General features: G+C 47.1%; 1 protein-coding gene across 4 annotated transcripts in view; it reads right to left on the reverse strand.

Moving 5' to 3' along the window:
• SMG7 (SMG7 nonsense mediated mRNA decay factor) overlaps positions 1–11,780 on the reverse strand; it is a 46,901-nt gene extending 35,121 nt beyond the window's left edge. For 3 of the 4 annotated variants that reach the window (XM_069981136.1, XM_069981135.1, XM_069981138.1), the window contains exon 1: positions 11,610–11,780. In XM_069981136.1, the coding sequence (XP_069837237.1) occupies positions 11,610–11,638 (29 nt within the window). In that variant the 5' untranslated portion in view covers positions 11,639–11,780. The remainder of the gene's footprint in view (positions 1–11,609) is intronic. The other variant, XM_069981137.1, reaches the window with a different exon arrangement.
• Between the last annotated feature and the right edge of the window lie 13,332 nt (positions 11,781–25,112).

The raw sequence follows: 25,112 nt of genomic DNA on the forward strand, positions 1-25,112 counted from the left end.
GATTATACCAGGGGCTGCTGATAAGTCGTTGGCTTTATGCTGAAAGAAACGAGATAGGAAGATGAAACTTTACATTTATTCCACATACTTTTTATTGATGTCACACACTTCTTACATCAGTATTCAAAGTTCTGTAAGCCTTGCAAAAAGAATGATTTTTAGTTGTGCCCCAAAACAGTCATCTGTAGCAGCCATGGCATCAGAAATGGTGAGAAATTTGGTTCCCTTGAGGTGTTTATTTCATGTTGTGTGTGTAAGGGGGGGCTAGACCTGGTGAATACGATGGGCGGTCAACGAGCTGGAGGCCTAGTTCCACCAGTTTTGCCGTTGTCGCTTGTGCCGTGTTGCAGTGTAAGCAGAGGCGTTGTCTTGCAGGAACAAGATTCCTTTGGACAGGCTGCCGCGTCTTTTGGCCTTCAGAGCTGCCTTCAATTGGCCCAAATGTTCGATGTAATACCTTACATTGCATTTTGAAGGTAGTCCACCGGCAGCATACCCTCCTTATCCCAGAACACAGACGCCATCCCCTTAGTGACTGATTTTTGCACCCTGAACTTCTTTGGACCACTGTGCTTCCACTCTTTTCACTGCTCCTTGGTTTCAGGGTGATACAAATAATTCCAGGTCTCATCTATAGTGACCAGTTGCTCCAGTAAGTTCTTATTAGTCTGGAAACGCTGAAAAATGGACTGGAAAGTTGTCACGCAGATACTTTTCTGATCTGTTGTCAGACATTTGGGGACCCACTTTGCAGATGGCTTCTTCATGTTAAAAATGTTCATGGACAATGACACAAACACGTTCACAAGAAATCCCCATGATGTCTATTACTTTAGCTGAAATTCACCAATTCTCTAGTATGAGATTGTGCACACCGACGATCTCCTCAACAACAACCTCTCTCGGACGTCCAGGACGTTTCTCATCATTGGTGCTGAAGTGGCCCATTTTAAATTTGGCAACCCAGTTCTTACCTGTAGAATATGAAGGGCATTGATCCCCCAATGTCTGTGACATATCACCATGAATATCCTTCACAGACTTTCCTTACAGAAACAAGAATTTTATCACTGCTCTGCTCTCATTTGCTGTGAATATCGCCTTGTAATCCGCCATTTTGTTTTCCTGTGTACCTAGATCACTGTTGCCATAAGCTACATACATAAAATTTTGAACTTAAAAGGAAGGCTACATACACAAAATGGCTGCTGGGTGGCTGAGATGGGAACCAAAGCTGATTCAAAACCAGCAACTGGATGATATCATCTGGGCTTCAGTCCAAATAATGTCACCATGATCCCAATAGTAGAAGAGTAGGGAGTCAGCCACAACATGAAGGCTTTACTGACCAGCCCTGTGTAATGTGACATGAAGGAGCAGAGATATACACATGTATTGCAGGTAAGGTTTCTAGTCTCCGCTCCTCTCTACATTGCAGTCCGTGCTCTACATAAACACACAGCCCCAGGATCTCATACAAGTCTTCACAATACATTAAGATCAAGTACAGCGCTCCGGTCTGCAGTCACTGTGCTAGAGGCACCGGAGGCAGGGACATGTCAGAAATGTGATCTGTCATTGCTAACGCTCACAATACAAGGCGGCCAGGTGACAAGAACACAGCTAACAGCTCCAGGAAACACCTAGGGAAGGTGTGTCACCTCACGTCTCCCAGACACACCCTGCACCTAGATAGCTGGGACATACAACTACAACCCCAGCAGGTAGTGTCACTGCTGTCAGGGCATGATGGGGGTTGTAGTTTTGACACAGGTTGGAGACCTGGAGATTACATTCATTGAGCCCTACGGTAAATGACAGCGATATAACTAGAACACTATGTACATCCTTAACATCAGCAAAGGAGAAGGTTTCTTATTCCTATAGATGGATCCTACATCTATTCTCAGGCACCTGCAGACAGAATTAAAGGGTTTCTAAACCTTCAGATCTTAAAGGGGCTGGCCACTTTATAGTAAAATAGTTAAGTGTACAGCATTAGTTAGTGTACGCACTGTGTATACTGATAGCAGCTCCCTGTGTACCTCATAGAGCTATTACCAGACTCCCCTCCTCCAGGCTGGACTGTCCTGCTCTGTGGAGTTTCTGTCCATAAGATGGCTGACATGGAGGAGCATGTGACCATGTCCCATCCCCCAGTGTCCACCACTGAGACTGTATGTATGTATGGAGGACACAGGGGGCGGAGCAAGGTCACATGCTCCTCCAAGTCAGCCATCTTGTGGACAGACTCACCACAGAGCAGGACAGCACAGCCTGGAGGAGGGGGGTCTGATTTTAGCTCTATGAGGTACACAGGGAGCTGCTGTCAGTATACACAGTAAGTACACTTACTAATACTGTATACTGACCTATTTAACTATAAAGTGGCCAACACCTTTAAGCAAAAAGCTTAATGCTGTATGGAGAGCCCCAGAGATGTACCTCTACAGCTAAACGTATGGGCTCTAATAAAACGGGGCATTCCCATCTCATACCATCTTACCATAGGTGGGGGTCCAAAATCCAGGACTCAATGAAACAATTGCCTGTTCACTGTATACCAGGCCTTGCTGGCTCTTCTCACTTCTATGGAGCTGTACTGCAGTCCTCCAGCACAAGAGGGGGCTATAAGTAGCCCTGAGCTAGAACTAGAACTGGGGTGCAGCAATTAATCAGCACTGCACGCCATTCTCATTCACAACTGGTGGTGTTTGACTTCAAACAGTAAAGTGATGGCATATCCCAGTCTCTTCTTTTTCCAAGTAGACTACATGACTCCAATACATGACCCTGCAAGTACAGCCATGTGTACAGGGCACTTGCACCATCACCATAGTAATACCCCAACAGCTGCAGTGGCGTGACAGTGTGCCAGATAGCTAAAATGAAGAAAAACATGTTATGTGCGGCTCTAGCCTAATAACCAATGCATGAGGATATCCCTTCCTTTATATAACAGAACATGGCCATTCCCAGTCTATGGCAGATAGTCTATGTAACAGCTTCTCTTAAAGTGTAAAACAAGATTACACACAATGTTAACCATTAACCGCACATTACCTCCTGCAATGCCACAAACTATCACACACACAAGTCAATAGGGTTTCCATACTGAAACATGTCATCTAGATTTCACGCTCCTCTAGGCAAATTTCATAATCAGAAGTTAGCGGAATCTGAAAGCGACAGATGTTTATTATTGCTGCTTTCATACTTCACATGTGATCCTATAGTTAGGCTGAAAATGCAAAGAGGCTTCTAGAAATGTACCTCCCACCCCCACAATGACACATATGACAGGATACAGCGGTGAGGAGTAATAATATGCCGAAACGTAGACACGAGCGATGAGTGAGAAGTAGGAAATGGCGGAGGCTCTTTTGGGACATGAAACCTCTATTCTCCTGATCGTCTGGTTACTACCAAGCCAGAATTAGGAAACTGGGGATCAAAAATAGATAAAATGCATGAGAGCAGGGAGAGCGAGGATACAGAGCGATCACTGTAGTATCTCTTATAGAAGAAGGGGTGATGAGCAAGGTAACCCTGCCCGAGTAACATCACACTCCGCATCTATGCCATGTACACAATGGCGGATGCTCTCAAAAAACTGTATCACCCATCCACAGGATACGTGACTGACATCTGAGCAATGGGGGTCTCAAACTCCCCCCAACTGACACACATTACCCCTCACTGCCCAACCAGTAAGGAGACCTGTGAGTAAAGCAATGGTCATGTATGATACACCATAAAACATCTTAGTATAGGATGGGATGGTCTCATATACATGGCCTCGTGCACTGCGGTTTTCTAGGAGCAGAGGTCAGGTAATAGCAGCAGGAAGCTCTGCATCAGGTGCAGGTTATGCTTCAGGGCATGCTAAAGATATGAGCGGGGGCTGGGGACAGGCTTCCTCTGCAGTGACCTGATCATTTACAGTCAGACCTCTCTATCCCCTAGAAATCAGTCAAACATTCCCATACAGCTGCCCCCTGGAGGTGGCACATAGTATTACATGCCTGTCATTTCAATTTGAAATACTCTAATGTGAGCACTCAGCTTTCCTAGACTACTGAAAGACAAAACTTGCAAAGTTGACCAGAGACCTGGAAGCAGCAGCTGTATCACTGCATGACTAGGCAGACTATGGAAGAGGCAAGGAACGGCTCAATTCTTTATAATGCCTGACAGGAAAGCATAGCGCACAGAGAATATTACCTTTTGTTTAGGCTGCTTTACATTTTTATGTCAAACATTTTTTTAGGAATTTATGGTAAGGTTTTTCATTTTATTACCTATATTCGGAAATCTTGCCCTTTTCATACTTGACGCTCAGCTTAAAGGGTACCTGTCATTCAAACAATGTCATAGCGACATGTCAGAGATTTGTATCAGTGGGTATCCGGGTGCTGAACCCCCCCCCCCCCACCTCCCGACAATGGCTAGCACAAACGTCCGGCAATCGCGTCTACAGGAAGTTCCATAGACTCCATTATAATTCTGTCTATTGCTACTTTGGCAATGAGAGCGGGGATGAAGGGGCAGGGCGCGTGCTGTAAAGCGCTTCTGCCCCTTTGTTCTAGCAATCGGCAGGGGGCTCAGTTTAAATGATAGGTACCCTTTAAAACTATGCTGAGACTTCCTATTGTCTGTGATGACACGGAGGGGACTGCTAGGAAGTGATCGATGCATCTTAGCCTCCCCTCTCTGTGAAATGACCTTTGCACAGGTCACAGAGCATGCCTAGAAGTGTGTCCCATTAAAAGACTAGGAGCTGGAGATTGTGGCCATGGGGCTCGCAATACAGAGGTCACAAATTGCTGTTAAAAACAGTCAGGCAAGATGGCAGGCCCCATAATGTACTAGAAATAAAATTAATGAGATGATAGAGAAAATAGAAACTGATTTTAAAAAACAAAAACAAAAACACACTTCAGTCTCTGGCTAAATTCACATTAAAGAGGTTTCAGGAATAAACCTGTTTCTACAACATCCGCTGGCATGCCGCCCTCACTGGAAATGCCTGTTCAGCATAGACTTGGTGAGAGTGGCCAGTCACGGGATATTGTGAAAAGGCCAACAGCTGTGGAAAGCGGGCGGCCTGTGAACTGGCAACTGCGGCAGGACAGGTAAGTATACATCAGTGTCATGTCCCACGCTGCATCCCCAATTAAGCATTTATCCAGAACAACCCTTAAGGCAGGGATGGGGAACCTTCGGCCCTCCAGCTATTGCAAAACTACAATTCCCATCATGCCTGGACAGCCAAAGCTTTCCTTTGGCTGTCCAGGCATGATGGGAATTGTAGTTTTGCAACAGCTGGAGAGCCGAAGGTTCCCCATCCCTGCCCTAAGGGCTCATATTTAGGCCCCTCTCACACATCAGTATTATACTGTATTACTATTACAGATCTGTAACTGGGGGCAGTATAGTACCCATTGATTTGAATAGACCCTTTTACATACGTGTAGTCGCTATGGATCTGTAAATGGGTTGTGGACCCTTATACGGGCCTTATTTGCTGCATGGATCACCCATTCCAATAAACGCGGCCGGGGATGGATACACATCAGAATCTGGTCCCACAATTACAGACAGGATCACTGATGTGTGAATAGGGCATTTCTGTCAATTTGATTGGTCTTTAAAGGGATGGGACTACAAGAAACAGACTCTTGCGCTGAGATTTGGTCACTGCCATTCATGTGTTCACCAATGCTGATGCCATAATATGAGCAGCCATGTAACATCCATCCATTGGATAAGACCAACTTCAATCTGGGTCCCCAGGTCTAGTCATAACCCTGCACAGCTGGTAACATGCTCAGGATGTTTCACCCATTTGCTCTGGTTACTTTGCATAAAGGAATGTAAGCCGTCCATGGGATGTAAGTGTAGACTGATAAAGCTCAGATTCTGCAGCAGTCAGATACATTGTCCACTGTAGTTCATGTAGTTCACTGTAGTCCATGTAGTTCACTACAGGATCAACGAGGCTATACCCCCCCCTACACATGCATGCTGGGAACAGCAGAGTGTGCATGTGTTCACACCAGTAAGACACTGCCTGACACCACTGGTAGCAGCTCATCCCACTGCTCAGTCCTTCACCTCCCAGTCCTTTCATTATAGGTGCTAGCTGACATTTAGGCCACATAAAGGCACACTGACTAAAGTGATCTATTTTCCTATCTATGCTGGATTGTCTATAGGTCTGGCACTGTGCTCCATAGTTGCCCACAAGGCACTGGGTGCTTTGGATCACACTTGTCGCATCCTTTCTTCTCACCCGAGACAGCTCTGGTGAAAGTGAAGCTGGATTGTGGGGGGTTCTGCGCACGATCAGCTGTTGTCCCTGGAGATACACTGGTGTTACCTTTCACCAGTACATAACTGGAACAACTGTGAGCCCACCCTTTATTAAGCCAGTATACCCTAATACTAGGGCTGGGCAACATGACCAAAAAATAAATTTTCTACATTTTTGGACGATTCTAGATTTATTTTATTAACTTTTGAGACAACTGTATTGCTTCACACTTTTAACAGTTCACCCCTTGTGCCCCCATGTATTATAGGAGATCTTCTTTGTGCTTCCATATAGGTAGTAGTGGAGGTTTAGTGGATAAGGGGTGTAGTAGTACAGGTAATGATGAAGGGTGTAGTTTTCCAGGTATAGTGGATAAGGGGCGTAGCAGTACAGGTATAGATGAGAGGTGCAGTAGTCGTACAAGTAAAGATGAGGGGAGGCAGGGGGCAGGAGAGCACATACCGGGTATTCCCCTCCTCCTCTCACCCTGGGCACACACGCTATCATCCTGCCAGTCACCCAAACTCAGTTGTCCCTGCGGCCTCCTCCTCAAGAGACAGTGGACCTCCGCGTGCTGTCAGGAGGGGAGCTCGGCCGGCCCCTAGCCACGCCGCGCCGCCAGCCCCATACCTCGCCTTGCTGTGCTGCCAGCCCACCTGCAGTGATTTTTTGTGAAAATGGAATTTCCGATTTTCACATAAAATAAAATAGATTTTTAAATTTTGGGCAAAATAATTGAATTAATTTGATTAATCGCCCAGCACTACATCTCTATATGGATTGTGTATTCAGCCCAAGCAGCCTCATCTCACACAGAAAGCCACTTTCTTGGGACAGGACATCTAGTCCCATAGCTAAGGCTAGAAAGCTCTGACCTCCTACATCAAGCTTATCCACAGGCCCCATTCACCAGACACATGCTGAAAGTGTCCTTCTGACCTTTGACAAGTTGCGATTGTTATATGGTGGCATACATTGGTCAGGTATACCCCTGACATGATGTGAACTGGGCCTAACACTGAATACATGTATTACGATTAGAGATAAGCGAACCTCAAGCATGCTCGAGTCTATCCGAACCAGATTGTTCGGCATTTGATTAGCGGTGGCTGCTGAAGTTGGATAAAACCCTAAGGCTATGTAGAAAACACGGATATAGTCATTGGCTGTATGGATGTTTTCCAGACAACCTTAAAGCTTTATCCAACTTTGGCATTGGATTAGCGGTGGCTGCCGAACGTTCGGGTTCGGATGGACTCGAGCATGCTTGAGGTTCGCTCATCTCTAGTTGTATATCAGGTTCCAATTATCAAAAGAACAATGCAAAATAGAAGAGGCCAAAGATGCAAGACAACAAATCAGTCCAAGAGCCAACGTGCTTGTTACATAGTGACCAAGAAGGTTCATAGACAGCAAAAAGCCAACACGCCAGATGCTGAGATCTACAGATGTCAACAACCCACAAGTCCCAGTATTAAAAGCTGCTGACTACCAGAGCATTCTGGGACTTGCAGTTTCACAATGACTTCTCAAGCTACAAGCTGCAGATCATCCACCAGACTTGCAGCAATATTTTCCAGTTTTGGATATACGGATACATATCCCCCTCTGGACGCTCTGAGATGGTTGTTATATGTTTCCCTACATTAGGCATACATTTGTTCTGATGAAATCCAATCCCATTGTTGGCGTTAGAGCAGAAAACTTCCTCAAACAAAAACTTTGTCCCGACAGGATGCGATGCATTCTTGGCACTGAACGTACGACTCCACGGGACCATATTACAGCGGCCTAACCCTGTAGACGGTGCTAGTAAAACACCGCACATGACAGAGACAAGCAGGATCTCCAGGAGCGGTAACTACTGACGGGAGACTCTTCTCAGCCAATCTACAACAAAGAGAAGGCTGAGAGCAGATTACCACAGCGACACAACACCTTCACTAATCCAAGCCAGTCATTTTATTGGCTGGACCAGTAACCTTACTCATACACCAGTACTGACGCCACTTCCTAGACAAGTTAAGGCCCTATTCCACAAACAGATCTGACGACAGATTATCTGCCAAAGATTTGAAGCCAAGGGGTAGTTCACAAAAAATATATATATTTCAAATCAACTGGTAAAAGAAAGTGCAGGAGATTTGTAATTTACGTCTCAAGTCTTCCAATACTCATCAGCTGCTGTATGCCCTGTAGGAAGGAGTATTCTTCCAGATGTGGAGAGCAAATCGGAAAGAAGAAAAAAAGCAGGAAAGATTTTCTATGGGGATTTGATACAACTCTGGACAATTCCTGACATGGACAGAGGTGGCAGCAGAGAGCACTATGTCAAGCTGGAGAGAATACACCACTTCCTGCAGGACATACAGCAGCTCATAAGTACTGGAAGACTGAAGATTTTTTTAATAGAAGTAAATTATAAATCTCTGGCACCAGTTGATTTGAATATTTTTTTTGTGAACAGGTTGAAAAAGCTGTACAGACCTAATACTTCTCACAGATGAAGGTTTGCTTCAACTGTACTGACGTGAAGGTCACAAAGTCTAATGAAAACTACAATATGATTGGTAAAAGGTACAGAAAAAAAAAAAAAAGAATAAGGAATCTCATGTAGACACATGCATACACTAAACTAGGAGAAGCCCAGAACTCACCACATATATATACTGCCCCATACAGATCACAGGAGCCGACCAGTATATACTAATAGATACAGTGTGGAGAACAGAACGAAGAAGGTGACCAGTATATACCGCTACATTGAGTGTGGAGCATAGACCATACATAACACAGTGTGCTTACTATATACTGCCACACAGTGTGAAAAACAGATCGCAAGAGGTGACAGCACACGTAATACAGGGTGACCAGAACATACCACCACATACAGCATTACGTCATAGGAGATATCTAGTACAGTGGTACCTTGGTTTAAGAGTAACTTGGTTTAAGAGCGTTTTGGTTTAAGAGCTCACATTTTTTCAAAATTGTGACTTGGTTTAGGAGAATTGCTTTGGTTTAAGAGCTCCCTGTACTGGGTGAAAGCGCAAGTGGGGGAGGGACATGGTCTGCATAGCGGGGTCTAAAGCACTGTACTCTAACCCAGGAAGTCTCCCTCCCCTTCCAAATCATAGCAGATCAACTTCAGGCTGGGGCTTGCATCAGGGGACAGGACTGTTGAGGTAATCTCTTCATAGCTGTAACCCCTCTCTCCCCGGACAGAGTGCTGCTATACTGTGCCCACATCTGCTCTGCTCATTCCTTCCTGCTCCCTGCAGTCTCTGTCCGCCCTTGTGTGCCCCATCCTCTCCATTACTGTACAGTAACTTATAATATCACATATTCTGCTGTTTCTGAATGTTTGTTTCATTTGTTTTACATGTTATTCAGAATAATAAATCATTATTTTTAGGGTGTGGAACCAATTGTTTGCATTTAAATGATTTCTTATGGGAAAACTTGCTTTGGTTTAAGAGTGGATTTGGATTACAAGGACAGTCCCGGAACGAATTATGCTCGTAATCCAAGGCACCACTGTATATAATCTGTGCTGATCACTATACACCACTACACAGTGTGGCACAGATCACAGACAGTATCCAGTATACATAATATGAGCTATTTACTGCCACATTGTGCAGCACAGATTATAGAAGGAGTCTAACATATATAATATGCAGTGATTAGTATATACAGAGCCCAGACCACAGGAGGGAACAGCATATATAACACAGGGTGATCAGTATATAACATAAAATACAATGTAGAGCACCAATTGTAGGAAGTGACCAGCATATATAGTACAGTGTGAGCAGCACTCAGCACCACTTGGCTGACTACTGACAGTACATAACACATGGCTGACTACTGACAGTACATAACACATGGCTGACTACTGACAGTACATAACACATTGGGGGAAGCCAGTGATCAGCACTATATTGGGGGGGGGGGGGGGGGGGGGGGGGGGGGGGACCAGTGATCAGCAATATATGGGGTGATTAGGGCACATTACTATTTCAGGTGTCCTGTATACTCTACACTAGGAGGTGCCAATATGCCCTGTACTAGGAGGTATAACAGGTGGTGCCCATATGCCCAGTACTCGGAGGTATAACAGGAGGTGCCCATATGCCCAGTACTCGGAGGTATAACAGGAGGTGCCCATATGCCCAGTACTCGGAGGTATAACAGGAGGTGCCCATATGCCCAGTACTCGGAGGTATAACAGGGGTGCCCATATGCCCAGAACTAGGAGGTATAACAGGGGGTGCCCTGTACTAGGAGGTATAACAGGAGGTGCCCATATGCCCAGTACTCGGAGGTATAACAGGAGGTGCCCATATGCCCAGTACTAGGAGGTATAACAGGGGTGCCCATATGCCCAGTACTAGGAGGTATAACAGGAGGTGCCCATATGCCCAGTACTCGGAGGTATAACAGGAGGTGCCCATATGCCCAGTACTCGGAGGTATAACAGGAGGTGCCCATATGCCCAGTACTCGGAGGTATAACAGGAGGTGCCCATATGCCCAGTACTCGGAGGTATAACAGGGGTGCCCATATGCCCAGAACTAGGAGGTATAACAGGGGGTGCCCTGTACTAGGAGGTATAACAGGTGGTACCCATATGCCCAGAACTAGGAGATATAACAGGGGTGCCCATATGCCCAGAACTAGGAGGTATAAGAGGGGGTGCCCTGTACTAGGAGGTATAACAGGGGGTGCCCATATGCCCAGTACTAGGAGGTATAAGAGGGGGTGCCCTGTACTAGGAGGTATAAGAGGGGGTGCCCTGTACTAGGAGGTATAAGAGGGGGTGCCCTGTACTAGGAGGTATAAGAGGGGGTGCCCTGTACTAGGAGGTATAAGAGGGGGTGCCCTGTACTAGGAGGTATAAGAGGGGGTGCCCTGTACTAGGAGGTATAAGAGGGGGTGTCCTGTACTAGGAGGTATAAGAGGGGGTGCCCTGTACTAGGAGGTATAAGAGGGGGTGCCCTGTACTAGGAGGTATAAGAGGGGGTGCCCTGTACTAGGAGGTATAAGAGGGGGTGCCCTGTACTAGGAGGTATAAGAGGGGGTGCCCTGTACTAGGAGGTATAAGAGGGGGTGCCCTGTACTAGGAGGTATAAGAGGGGGTGCCCTGTACTAGGAGGTATAACATTGGTGCCCACCTCCAGAGCACATGGAGTGCCCGGCACACAATGCCCCATGGCTGGGCACCCCCAGGATCCCTCCCTCCTGTCCCACTACATGACACATGACCCTGCCCCCCGGCTCTGCCCCTCACCGGAGATACTGCGCGCACAGCAGGCTCATCCTCCACCGGGGCTCTCTGCTTCGGTCAATCCACACAGGCTCAATATCGAGGCGGCCGTGAGTCAGCCATCTTTTCCGGGCCCCCCCACCGCCTGTGAGGTCGGGGCCCCGGGCCTGCAAACCCCCCCGTCCCCCTGACAACCAACCCCCCGGAGAGTCCCACTGAACGCTTTCCCCTCCGGAAACAGCTATCTAAGCAGCACTTCCGGTCGGTGCGTCTTCTATATCCCTCCGGCTGAAGCTTCCAAGCGCACACTGTAGTCACGCCCACCCGCTCACACTGCGCACGCGCAGAGCGCTTGGCCTGTGGGTGTGACGTCACAGGAAGGTAGGCGGCGACGAGGACTCGGTTGCTGTAGTAACAAGATCCCTGCTGCTGCTGAGCGGTCTCCTAGGCAACTGAGTGCGGCGGTGCTGGGCCTGCTGGTGCGTCAGCAGCCGCCCTGGGCCATCCGTGGAGCGGTTCGTGTAGATACGCGGCCCCTCGGTTGTCATGGGAGGCGGACTTGTGACCTTGCATGAGTTTTCCTGTTCTATTCACACAAGCGACGTGCCGCTGCGTCATCTGCTGGAGAGACTGAGCTGTAATAGCGAATGTAAAGTCACCAAGTCACTTCGCCCGTTATCAATAACGTGACAAGACCCGCAGCTCTCTATCTGTGGTGGAAGTATAACATGGCATGCTGGGAGTTGTAGTCCTGCTCCATGGATTCAGCCTTCATATAACAATTTCCCTAGGAAAACCCATCAGGCCTCCTTCCCCGGCTCCGTAAATGTATAGTAATGGCCGATCTTACCGATACGTTTAACCCCTTCAGGACCGGGCAAACTTTCGTTTTTTACTGCGCGGCCCTGCTCTGAACACCCCTACCCGACTGAGGGCGTACAGTTACGTCCTTGGTCGGGAAGGGGTTAAACCGCATTGATTTCTATTGGGCTATTTCACGCAGTCCGAAGTTTTTACTGATCACCCATAGAAGTCTATGGAAGCGTCTGTCATCTTTGCGGACTATTACCTTCCCGTTTTTTTTGCGGATCCACAGACTATACAGATTACGGATGCAGCACGGACATATTTTTTTTTGCAGATTGTGGACGTAATGTCCATCCTGATAAACTACTGGAGGTGTGAATGAGGCCTAATAGACAATATCTGGCTTTACGTTACAGCTCTGTATTTTCTGATAGGCTGCCCAATACACATAGGGGAGATTTATCAAACATGGTGTAAAGTGAAACTGTCTCAGTTGCCCCTAGGAACCAATCAGATTCCACCATTTCATTCCTCACAGACTTTTTGGAAAATGAAAGGTGGAATCTGATTGGTTGCTAGGGGCGACTGAGCCAGTTTCACTTTACACCATGTTTGATAAATCTCCCCCAAAATGTATTAAATAATGGACATAGTTTGAATTAATGGTCATGACAATTATATGTGGACGTTATTTTTAGTTCACACAATTTTTTTTGTTCAACGTCCTTTCACTACTAAATTCAATGGGCCTTCAAATAAGAATCTCACCCAAAAGGGCCTGAACTAGAGTAATGTACCAACATCCGTCATTGTAATGACAGGCGCCAAAACGCAAAATGATGGTGGTCATCGGTACTCAAAATTACAGACTACAAAAAAACGTTGTGTGAACATAACCATCCACCGACATCCCAGTAGATATACTGTGGCATCCCCACCCCCCAGTCAGTATAGTTCACTATGGGCTTGGCTTCTAAGTGCATGGAGGCAGGACCAGGTGCTGTAAGGTGATCCGCAGGGAAGGGTGTGGGAGCAGGGAGGTGAGTGATGCTGTGGCACTTAAGCGACTCAGCCCCGCCTCCTGGACACCTGAATCTACAACATAAAGTAGGTTTTTAACCCCTTTTTGGCAAGGCGATTTAGAATTTTCTTGCTTACGTTTTTTTCCTCCTTGCCTTCTAAGATCCAATTTTTTTGATGAAAAGAGTCCTATGAGAGCTTATTATTTGGGGGGACAAGTCGTGCTTTGTAGAGGCGCACTTTAGTTTACCATAAAGCAAACTGCTGATCCAGAAACAGGCAAAATTGAATTTAAAAAAAAATCAACATTTTTAAAAATCTTTTCATTCTGCATTAAAACTGACGTGTTATTGGTATTCTGCAGCTCAGCGCAATGACAGTGATACATAAGAAGCACGGAAGTGCGAAACGTGTCGGACGGTCCCAGGGATAATCGTGAAGTAAGGCAACAGTGATAATGTTTTTCCTTAAAATTTTTCTTTTTTGCAAAAAAAAAATATCTGTTGCCCCTTTCCCTTTTTTTTCTGGCTCTTTTAATGCGTCTTTTGCTTTTTTTTCTCTTCTTTCTGTGATGTTGGTGTAAAGGTTTTAGGTAGTCACAGAAATGCACGAAGCACTTCAATTACTCTATATGCATTATTGTGTGTAGCCAGCAGATGGAGCCAGAGTACTATGTAATCTAATACTTTTCTATGTTATCACACTGCATACTGGTGTGTAACTATTGATGTTTCTTTGGCTGCATAGTAACCAGTGATGTATGTGATTTTATTTAAATAATTTTACTACCGTACATTTGTAAAATAAAGATGAATTGTTTCTCTACTTGATCGTGGTGTTGATCAATTTGTAGGGAAAAAAAAGTACGGTAAGAAATATCCATGGCATTGCTATATTCTGACCCGGTGTTCCCCGATCCCTCAGTGCACCATTACACCTTCCCTGACTCATGCATATTGAGGATGCATAAGTGGTTTTATCCCCTACTTGGATGAGATGTTGCGGATGAACACCACCCATACAGGCACTGCCACTGCGCAAGATCTCAGTCCAGCAGGTGGATGGGACCACTTATGCATCTTGAATATCTATGAGTAGGAGGAGACTTAGGAGGTGGCAGATGGGTGTATCAGTGCATCAGAGGGGCCAGGAAATGCTCCCAATGCACCATACTGGCTCATTTACATAATTCCTCCAAAAATATTCAAAAATGGCGCCAGGCAGGAAGATAGGGACCACAGCGCTGGAATCAGAGGCTCTAACGCTACAGGTTCATTTGGACAAACCTGCTGTTAGTTCCACTTTAAATTTCATGTACACAGCTGTGTGAGGGCTCATATTTTAAACCTTGCTGTAGTTTTTATCTTTTTTTATTTTTTTCTGGGATTTAAGGTGACAAAAAAAATAAGTTCTCCAGTACTTATTAGCTGCTGTATGTCCTGCAGGAAGTATTGTTTTATTTTCAGTCTGACACAGTGCTCTGTGCTGACACCTCTGGCCGAGACAAGGACTTTGTCTCAGTTTTCTATGAATCCCCACAGAAAACCTCTCCTGCTCTGCACAGTTCCTGTCTCGGCAGAGAGCACTGTGTCAGACTGAAAATAAAACTACATTTCCTGCATGACATTTAGTAGCTAATAAGTTTGGGAAGACTTGAGATTTTCAAATGGAAGTAAATTACAAATCTATATAACTTTCTGACACCAGTTGATTTGAAAGAAGAAGATTTTCACTAGACAACCCCTTTAAGCCTTATAAAGTATCTGCAAATGAGCGCTGATCTCATTGTGCCCTGTAAAGTGGCCCTTGGGCAAGCTGAAATAGTGAATTCTTTATGTCAGCCATTGGAAACCTTCCAAAGGTCGCTGGCTGCCATGGAAACCCTGACAGGAACAGCACCTGTAAATAACTCACTACACGCTGACTGCAGCGTCTAAAGGGTTAAACATCACTTTGGGGCTTAGATGTCCAGTGGACTTTGCCTTTGAGTTCTGCAAAAACTGGTCTCAAAGGGACTCCTATTGTTTTCTAACACAAGTGACACAGGTGGCTTCTCCCGTCAGGGTGGGCACACTGCTTTCTTCAAATTCTAAAAAGCTGAAGACTTTCTTTTAAGTTTTTTTTTTCTTTGTATAAATCTTATTAGATATTTTCTGTGAAGTCACGTGCCTAAATAACAGGCAAATGGTAATTTCATGGGTTTATATTTGAGGAGAAAAGCCATTGTATGCATAAAAACAATTTTAGGCTACAAACCCACTTGGCGGGTCTGCAGTGAGTCCCCTTGCTGCGTATTTGCAGCGAGACTCGCTGTAGATCCCGGCCCTATACTTTTAATGGCAGACAAACAAGCAGCAGGGATGTACCCCATTAACCCTCCGGCCACCGGAGCTGATACTTCACCTGACCAGGTGAAGTATATGCTCCAGCCAGCCGCCCGCAGCCCCGGCCGCCCGATCGCCCCCCCCCCCCCCCCTGCAGCCTCGGCCGCCCGATCGCCCCCCCCGCAGCACCGATCGCACGCCCCCCCCAATCGCCCCCCCCCCCCCCGCAGCACCGATCGCTCGCACGCCCCCCTGCAGCCCCGGCCACCCGATCGCCCAGCCCCCCCCCCCCCCCGCGATGGGGGCTGCAGGGGGGCGATCGGTGCTGGGGCGATCGGTGCTGCCGGGGGGCGATCAAGCGGCCGGGGCTGCAGGGGGGGGGGGTGCGATCGGTGCTGCGGGGGGGGCGTGCGATCGGTGCTGCGGGGGGGCGATCGGGCTGCCGGGGCTGCAGGGGGGCGATTGGGGGGGGCGTGGAAGCGATCGGTGCTGCGGGGGGGGGCGTGCGATCGGGCGGCCGGGGCTGCGGGCGGCTGGCTGGAGCATATACTTCACCTGGTCCCCGCTCCGGCTTGCTGAAGACATCGGGAACCGCCGGAGCCGGGATCAGGTGAAGTATCAGCTCCGGCGGGGTTAATGGGGCGGGCTGCAGACAAACTCGCAGCAGGGATGTACATCCCTGCTGCGTGTTTGTCTGCCATTAAAAGTATAGGGCCGGGATCTGCAGCGAGTCTCGCTGCAAATACGCAGCAAGGGGACTCGCTGTAGACCCGCCAAGTGGGTTTGTAGCCTTAGGCTATGTTCACACTATGTTTGAGACAGGCTGTTCCGTGACCCGGACTGTCTCAGAAAAGATCGTCCCGGATCCCGGATGATCTTTAGCGCCGTCCGCATCAGAACTCTACACAGCACACTATAGAGTGTGAGGCCGGAGCCGCTCGCTCCATAGTGTGCACTGACTCAGTTTTCTACGGCGCCGCTAGAGATCCCGGCCGGAGCGTATACCATGTGTATACACTCCGGCCGGGATTCCCTCAGAAGGCAGCACTACGTAAGTTCCATGGCAATCACGGCCGTAGTAACAACGGCTGTGATTCCCGTGGAACTTACGTTGTGTGAACATAGCCTTATAGTGATATATATACAGTATATATATATATATATATATACTGCTATAAAACTTTATATATATATTCTATTAGGTCTTATTAAAGGGAACCAATCACGCTAAAAACGGCCATAAAGCTAAGGAAACATGCTGGTACATCACCCAGCATGCTTCACAAACATCCTTCTGTACCCTGCAAGCCATGTACATATAGACCGCAAAGTTAGTTTAATTATCTCCCGGCATTACACGTCGGCCGCGCCGGCGGCTTTACTATGCTGCGTGTGCGCAGTATAGCAGGAGAAGACGCTGCTGTACTGCGCCTGTGCAGCGTACTACAGCAGCGTCTTCTCTTGCTGTACTGCGCATGCGCAGCCTAGTAAAGCCGTCGGCGCGGCCAACGTGCAATGCGCCCCCCCCCCCCCGGGTGATGTCAGTATGCAGTTCTTTTCAATACGCCCAGAGGGGTGTGATTACAGCGCCGGGGCCGGCCCAGTACCATGACTACTTGAACAAGCCACCTGCCCACCGTGACTACTTGGCTGGTAATTTACATACAGCGCGGGAGATAATTAAACTAACTTTGCGGTCTATATGTACATGGCTTGCAGGGTACAGAAGGATGTTTGGAAAGCGTGTTGGGTGATGTACCAGCATGTTTCCTTAGCTTTATGGCCGTTTTTAGCGTGATTGGTTCCCTTTAACCCTTTAAGGTCAAAGCCAATTTTCGTTTTTGCACTTTTGCTTTTTCCACTTTATGTTTAAAAGGCCATAGCAGTTGCATTTTTTCACCTAGAGACCCACATGAGCCCTTATTTTTTGTGAAACCAATTGTACTTTGCAATGACAGGCATTATTTTTCCATAACATAGCTGCGAAACTGGAAAAAAAGTCATTTGCGCTGTCAAATTGAAAAGAAAAAAGAATTTGTTTTGATTTTGGGGAGTTTTGCATTTACGCCGTTCGCCCTATGGGAAAACTGACTTGTTATGCATGTTCCTCAAGTCGTTACGATTACAACGATATGTAACATGTATAACTTTTATTGTATCTGATGGCCTGTAAAAAATTCAAACCATTGTTAACAAATATATGTTCCTTACAATCGCTCCATTCCCAGGCTTATATCGCTTTTATCCTTTAGTCTATGGGGCTGTGTGAGGTGTCATTTTTTGCGCCATGATGTGTTCTTTCTATCGGTACCTTGTTTGCGCATATGCGACTTTTTGATCACTTTTTATTACATTTTTTATGGATTTGATGCGACCAAAAAAGCGCAATTTTGCACTTTGGAATTTTTTTGCGCTGACGCCGTTTACCGTGCGAGATCAGGAATGTGATTAATAAATAGTTCGGGCGATTACGCAAGCGGCGATAGCAAACATGTTTATTTATTTGTTTATTTATTTATATTTATAAAATGGGAAAAGGGGGGTGATTTGGACTTTTAATAGGGGAGGGGATTTTTTATTAATAAAAAAACATTTTTACTTTTATTTTTACTTTAACTAGAAGTCCCCCTTGGGGACTTGTATATAGACAGCACTGATCTCTCATAGAGATCAATGCTGTGTATATACACAGCAAAGATCGACCAGATCGGTCATAGATTGCTATGGCCTGCTTCAGGACAATAGGTGGTTTTGTACTTAGTTCTTTGCGACCTGCGTTGGTAATAAAGAGCACACAGTTCTTGGCAATCCCTATACAGTGAATCACACAGCATTCACAGTTCTTTAGGGTAGCGACAATAGGCAGCAACAAGGCTTGTATCCTGTTTGTGACGCCAATTCTGTGGTGACCCCCTGAGATGTTATGTCGGAGGAGCGGCTGGTCACTTGCTAGATGTTGAGGTGTGATGCCAGATCTATGATGGTTGGCCGAGATAAAGCCGGGCCCAGTGATGTTATATTGTGACGCCAGTGCCGGTTGGGCACACAGGTATGGTGGCACACCTGCTTTTAGTTTAGAGAGCCGAATGTACCTTTTTCCCCTGTGGACAGTGTCCTACTGAGCTGCTGTGGGGTCCCTTGGGATGATATCACGGTGGCCCGGAGTAGTGTAGTGATCCTCCCGGACTATCGGAACTGCCACCCACAGAAAGGGGAAATGTCCCAAGGCTGTAGTGTAGACTGTGTCGATGTGAGGTGAAGAATCACAGTCTTTTTACCATAAATAATCTTGTTTTTACTTGGAAAGTACTTGTGTGCAGCAAGCTATACAACTTCCCCTTGACAGGGTACAATACACTTGATAGTTCCCTTGGTAAAGCACTTGATAAGACACTTAATAATACAGCAACCAGATCTGTGATGGGAATACAGTGAAGAGTACAGTCATGCTGACTATGTAGCGTGTTGAGAGATACAAGTAATCAGAGTAGCAGAGAAGAGAATGTCGTGAGGGTCCCAACCCAAGTTGTACTGTGCTCTGCCTGGATATTGGAGGAGGAGGTAGAAGAATACTTAGAAGAAGAAGAGAATACCTGTGCCCGTGTTTTGACCTTGGGGTCTTCGCACCACCTAATGCCCTACCAGTGTCGGGGAACCTGTCCTAGTGGGTGACACAAGGCCCCAGACCTTGTTACTGGGATGAGCGGAATGCTGAGGATTTCCTGCTGACAACCAGGCTGCGAGCTAGAGTTCCTAGGCTCTTAGCAACTTTGCTCTATCTGGATCAGTTCCTAGATTACTGCTGTCTGCGGATACTGTCCTGCACTGTGACTCTCCTAGTCCACAGCGTGGGTTGAGATGGTCTTTAACTCGTCTTCTCCTGTAGGAGCTTTAACACTGCATACTGTTAGCTGTGTCTTGTCTTGCTTCCTACTCATGCAGGGATCTGAATAAGACTGACTTCATGAGAGTAGGGGGACCTGGCAAAGGGCCAGTGCCCAGAGAGGACCACTGTAGAGAGCTTTCTAGCTTGCGTCCTTCCTCTACAATGTCCAACACAAAAGACTCACGCACTTCCTCTAACCATGTGACTTCCTTCCTCAGCTTATCTAAGGTGCGCTGTGAGTTGGTGAACAGTGCATTAGAAGAAGTAAAGATAGAGATGATAGGATAGAAGAAAAGATTCCCATAGGTTCACAGATCCATGTGACACACAAATAAACAATAACCCTTTACATACTTCAGCCGTGCAGCATCTGTGTACATACTTCTATAACAGCGACATCTAGTGGCGAAACTATATCACTACTCATCACCACTTGTGTACAATAACTACAGGCTTTTACAAAGGGTGTAACTAATAGCAACACCCGTTGGGACACCACAATTTTACTGGTGGTTCATTCACTTTAAGTTATCCTGTATCCACAGGATAGCTGATCAGTTGGGGGTCCAACAACTGGGACCCCCCCCCCATCATAATGAGAATGGAAGTCAGTCGTCCCCTAAATGAATGGAATGGCTGCGCTCATACTCCGTTACAGCTCCATTCACTGTATGCTTGACTTCCAAACATAGTTAAGTTCAGCGTTTGGCAATGTCCAGAATCCCATAGAGAATGAAAACTATTTAAAAAAAAAAAAAACAACAACAACAGATAAACAAATAATAAACATGCTACTTATTAAGACAGTTGGTATTCTATACTGTGTGTGCACTGATGGCCAATTCCCCATAGACTTCAATGGGAGAATGTTGTTACATTGAAAAAAGAATTATGTATATATTTTTTTTATAAATTTTTATGGACATATTTTCATATTTTACTGCATGTGAACATAGCCTTAATCTTGGGATAACCCTTTTTAAGATTTGTGGCTGACCAGCTAAACTTGTTACTGCACAGGCAAACCAGTGGATCATCCACCGCAAGCATACACATTATTATTGCTATACTATACCCTTCAGTGCTATTATACAATGCTGACTCATTTAGGAAGATCTGTGTGTTCTACCAATACCTTTGATATTGTTTGACACGGCAATACCCTTGTACATTTTGTATCTATATGCAGCAATACAACTGAGTTCTTTTGTACTCGCTGTACGTACTATTGCTTTTCTGTAATGTCTCATACTTTTTTAATAAAAGAAGTTAAAAGCATAAAAAATAGAACAATGCCTGTATCCAAATAAAGGCTGCAAAATGTGTCTGAATTTTTGCTAAATTATGATTATTATTATTATTATGGTAGTCTGGGAAATTGTAACTGTTTCCATCTTAAGGCTATGTTCACACTACGTAAAACTATGGCCGTTGTTGCCAATGACCCGGCCGGTCTCATACGTTGTGTGAACATAGCCTAAGGGTAGCTTCACACGTCCCGGCACCACAGCGAATTTCACGCTGGGAGTTTGCAGCAAATTCCACTGCGGATCCTGGTAGTGTGAAGTTGAATGGGTGACATACCCGCAGCGAAATTTTCATTCCGCTGCCAGTATGTGGCCTGGACCCCTCTAACCCCCCTCAGCCCCCGGTTTGGAGCATACATTACCAGCTTTGGTGCCACAGCTGTGTGTGAGGCTCCCGGCTCCCCTCGCTCCCCATCAGCCAATCAGTGCTGCCGTGACATCACCATTTTATCCAGAAAGTGAACCCTTGATGCAGTAGTAAGTGCAGGGAGAAAAGTACTTTATGTGTGTAAAGTAGACTAGAAACTATAAGGCTTCCACAAATCTACTCTAATACTGTGCCATGGCTAGCCTCAGGGCCGTCTTACCCATTGGGCAGGGTAGGCGGCTGCCCGGGGGCCCTTGCGTCCTAGGGGGCCCCTGCCCTCTGGGACACACCTGTATTTTTTGCTTTATAAGACGCACTTATAAAACTAAGTGCGTCCTATAAAGCGAAGACGGCTTCCAAGCAGTGCTGAGCACCACAAGGAAGCCGTCCTGCCCGCCCCCTGTATTGCCGCTCACTAAGCATATGCATAGTGAGCGGCCCTCAGCGACCCCCTCAGCCCGCCCCTTCTATCGCTTCTCAGCTGAGCCGATCAGAAGCCCAGGAAAGTGCAATGAGCAGCACTTTCCTGGGCTTCTGATCTGCTCAGCTAAGTGGCGATAGAAGGGGCCGGCGGTCCAGTTACTCACCCGTCCGGCGGCCCCAGCAGCTCCTCTCCCGTCAGTGGCCACTCCCGTCATCCTCCGGGCACAGGCAGCAGGGTACAGAGACGCTGCCTGTGTCCTGGAAGTGTTGTGCAGCCGGACACTTCCGGCACAGGCAGTCTCTCTGTACCCCGCTGCCTGTGCCCGGAGGATGACGGGAGTGGCGCGCTGACGGGAGACAGCTGCTGGGGCCGGCGGAAGGGTGAGTAACTGGTTTGTTGTTTTGGGGGTCACTGGCTACTATGGAGGCACTGGCTACTATGGGGCACTGGCTACTATGGGGGGCACTGGCTACTATGGGGGCACTGGCTACTATGGGGGGCACTGGCTACTTTAGGGGTGCTGGCTACTATGGGGGGCACTGGCTACTATAGGGGTACTGGCTACTATGGGGGGCACTGGCTACTATAGGGGTACTGGCTACTATGGGGGGCACTGGCTACTATGGGGGGCACTGGCTACTATAGGGGTACTGGCTACTATGGGGGGTACTGGCTACTATAGGGGTACTGGCTACTATGGGGGGCACTGGCAACTATGGGGGGCACTGGCTACTATGGGGGTACTGGCTACTATGGGGGGTACTGGCTACTATGGGGGGCACTGGCTTCGCACCTCGCACCTCTGCCCAGGGGCCCATAATGCTGTTAAGACGGCCCTGGCTAGCCTGGACCTAAACCTTGAAGGACGAACATCTGCCAAATCTTAAGTCCTGCCAAGTTTTTATTAGTATTTGGAACAGATGGATTTCTGGTCCACCTTCAATACAAGGCTCTTTCAGTTGTGAGCTCCTAGTAGATGAATGTAGAGGTCTCTGCATTTCTAAATTCAAGGAACAACCTGCTTTTATCTTTTTTTTTTTAACTCACTCCTTTATTAAGTTTTTCATAATTATATAATATACATAACCCCCCCCCCCCCCCCCCGCAATTATACAAAGACATATAAACCCACTCTCCCCCCCCCAAACCCCCCCCCCCCATAAAACAACAACAACAACACACGTCCAACAAAACACCCCAACCCCTCCATCCCTCCTCTCCTCTCTATATGTCCATTATCCTTTTATATTCAGTAGACTCCTTGTATTGACACCAAGGAGACCAGGTATCTAGAAATCTATTATTGTTTTCTTGTAATTGTGAAGTAAGGTCTTCCATTTTGTATATTTTTTCAACCTCATTTAACCACATTTTCACAGAAGGTGCCTCCAGACTCTTCCATAGCATTGGCATAAATACTTTAGCCACATTAATTAGATGACAGACCAGTGAGCGCCGATAACTCCCCATCGGAATATCTGAAAGGTGTAGTAAAAACAGGGCAGGTGTAAAAGGCAAAGGATATGCTGTGAAACTAGAAGTTATTCTCCACACCCAAAACCCATCTAAACGTGGACAATTCCAAAAGGTGTGAATAAGTGTTCTCTCCTCCCCACAACTCCTCCAACATCCTGAGGAACTGTCTGGGTAAATTCTGTGCAGCCATGTTGGGACCCGATACCACCTAGAAAGGATCTTAAAACCAGTTTCCTGATATTCGCTCGAAATTGAGGAAGTATGGGTAAGTACAAAGATACGAGTTTTCTGCTGTTCCGTAAAAGTCATCTCCAAATCTCTCTCCCACTCGGACAGGTAAAGTGGGCTGATGGTGTTCGGTGCACAGGGCTGAGTAAATAATATAAAGAGAGTGATGCAGATAACCCACTACCGAGCATAACCGTTCAAAATCCGTTAAAGGTCTATCATACCTTCCGGCATTGAAAACATCGCCACCAGCCCAATGGGTAAGGGTCAGTTACTCCATTCAGGTGAGCAGTTGTAATCCAATGCCCCTCCTTTACAAAAGCACCAGCTCGCCCTGCATCTGCCAAGTGCCATTTCCGAAATACTGTATCCTCAATTCAGTAAACTCTGGGTTCCCTATAACTGGAAAAAGCGGGGAAGGGTGGGGGGCTAAATGGCCCTTAAATAAATGCTTATCACACAACTTGAGCGTTGGAGAGATTGCCGGGTGTGAAAAACTATATTGAAAAGCCCTTGGGATCCATAATACTGATGACAGATGACTCCTTCCCGTTCCGTGGGGAAGGCGTAGACAGCCCAAGTACCACCTGGAAAACAGGGATACAGCCTAGGTAAAAAGCTGTATCTCTGTTTTCCAGGTGGTACTTGGGCTGTCTACACCTTCCCCATGGAACAGGAAGGCAGTGGGAGTCAAATGCCGATGGTTCGGGTTCATACGAACCTGAACCGCGGCCCTGTTCGATCATCTCTAATTAAGAGCTTGAAAAACGTGGTCTCATGACCTCAATCTAAGCTGTAAAGTGGACACAGGTCATCCAATGATCTAAACATGTTTAGATCATCCACTCCAGCAAGCACAAGGAGATCTTTACTTTGGTAGAATCAAGTGGAGAACTAAGAATCCTGAGCTCAGGATCCATGCAGTTAGGGAAGACCTGACCACTGGACTCTCTGGCTTGGACAAGAAAATGCACCACACATCCTTCAACTTCCAAGTTCTCAGAGTTGCAGTTTTCCTGTTGGAGGGAAGGGGTGTAAATATATATTCAGGTAATAGAACAGCTGACACCTATCAATCAGGGACAAGATCGACCTCTTTGCTGAACCTCCAGAACAATGTCAGAAATGAATAAAGTTGGCGGGGACGCCGGTGTAGCAGAGCTGAGTTGGCGGGGACACCGGTGTTTCAGAGCTGAGTTGGCGGGGACGCCGGTGTAGCAGAGCTGCGTTGGCGGTGACGGTGTAGCAGAGCTGAGTTGGCGGGGACGCCGGTGTAGCAGAGCTGAGTTGGCGGGGACGCCGGTGTAGCAGAGCTGAGTTGGCGGGGACGCCGGTGTAGCAGAGCTGAGTTGGCGGTGACGTCGTAGCAGAGCTGCGTTGGCGGTGACGGTGTAGCAGAGCTGAGTTGGGGATGCCAGTGTAGCAGAGCTGAGTTGGGGACGCCGGTGTAGCAGAGCTGAGTTGGCGGGGACGCCGGTGTTTCAGAGCTGAGTTGGCGGGGACGCCGGTGTAGCAGAGCTGCGTTGGCGGTGACGTCGGTGTAGCAGAGCTGCGTTGGCGGTGACGTCGTAGCAGAGCTGCGTTGGCGGTGACGGTGTAGCAGAGCTGAGTTGGGGACGCCGGTGTAGCAGAGCTCAGTTGGCGGGGACGCCGGTGTTTCAGAGCTGAGTTGGCGGGGACGCCGGTGT

This window comes from Dendropsophus ebraccatus, chromosome 8, assembly GCF_027789765.1.
Source record: "Dendropsophus ebraccatus isolate aDenEbr1 chromosome 8, aDenEbr1.pat, whole genome shotgun sequence".
Lineage (NCBI taxonomy): Eukaryota > Metazoa > Chordata > Amphibia > Anura > Hylidae > Dendropsophus > Dendropsophus ebraccatus.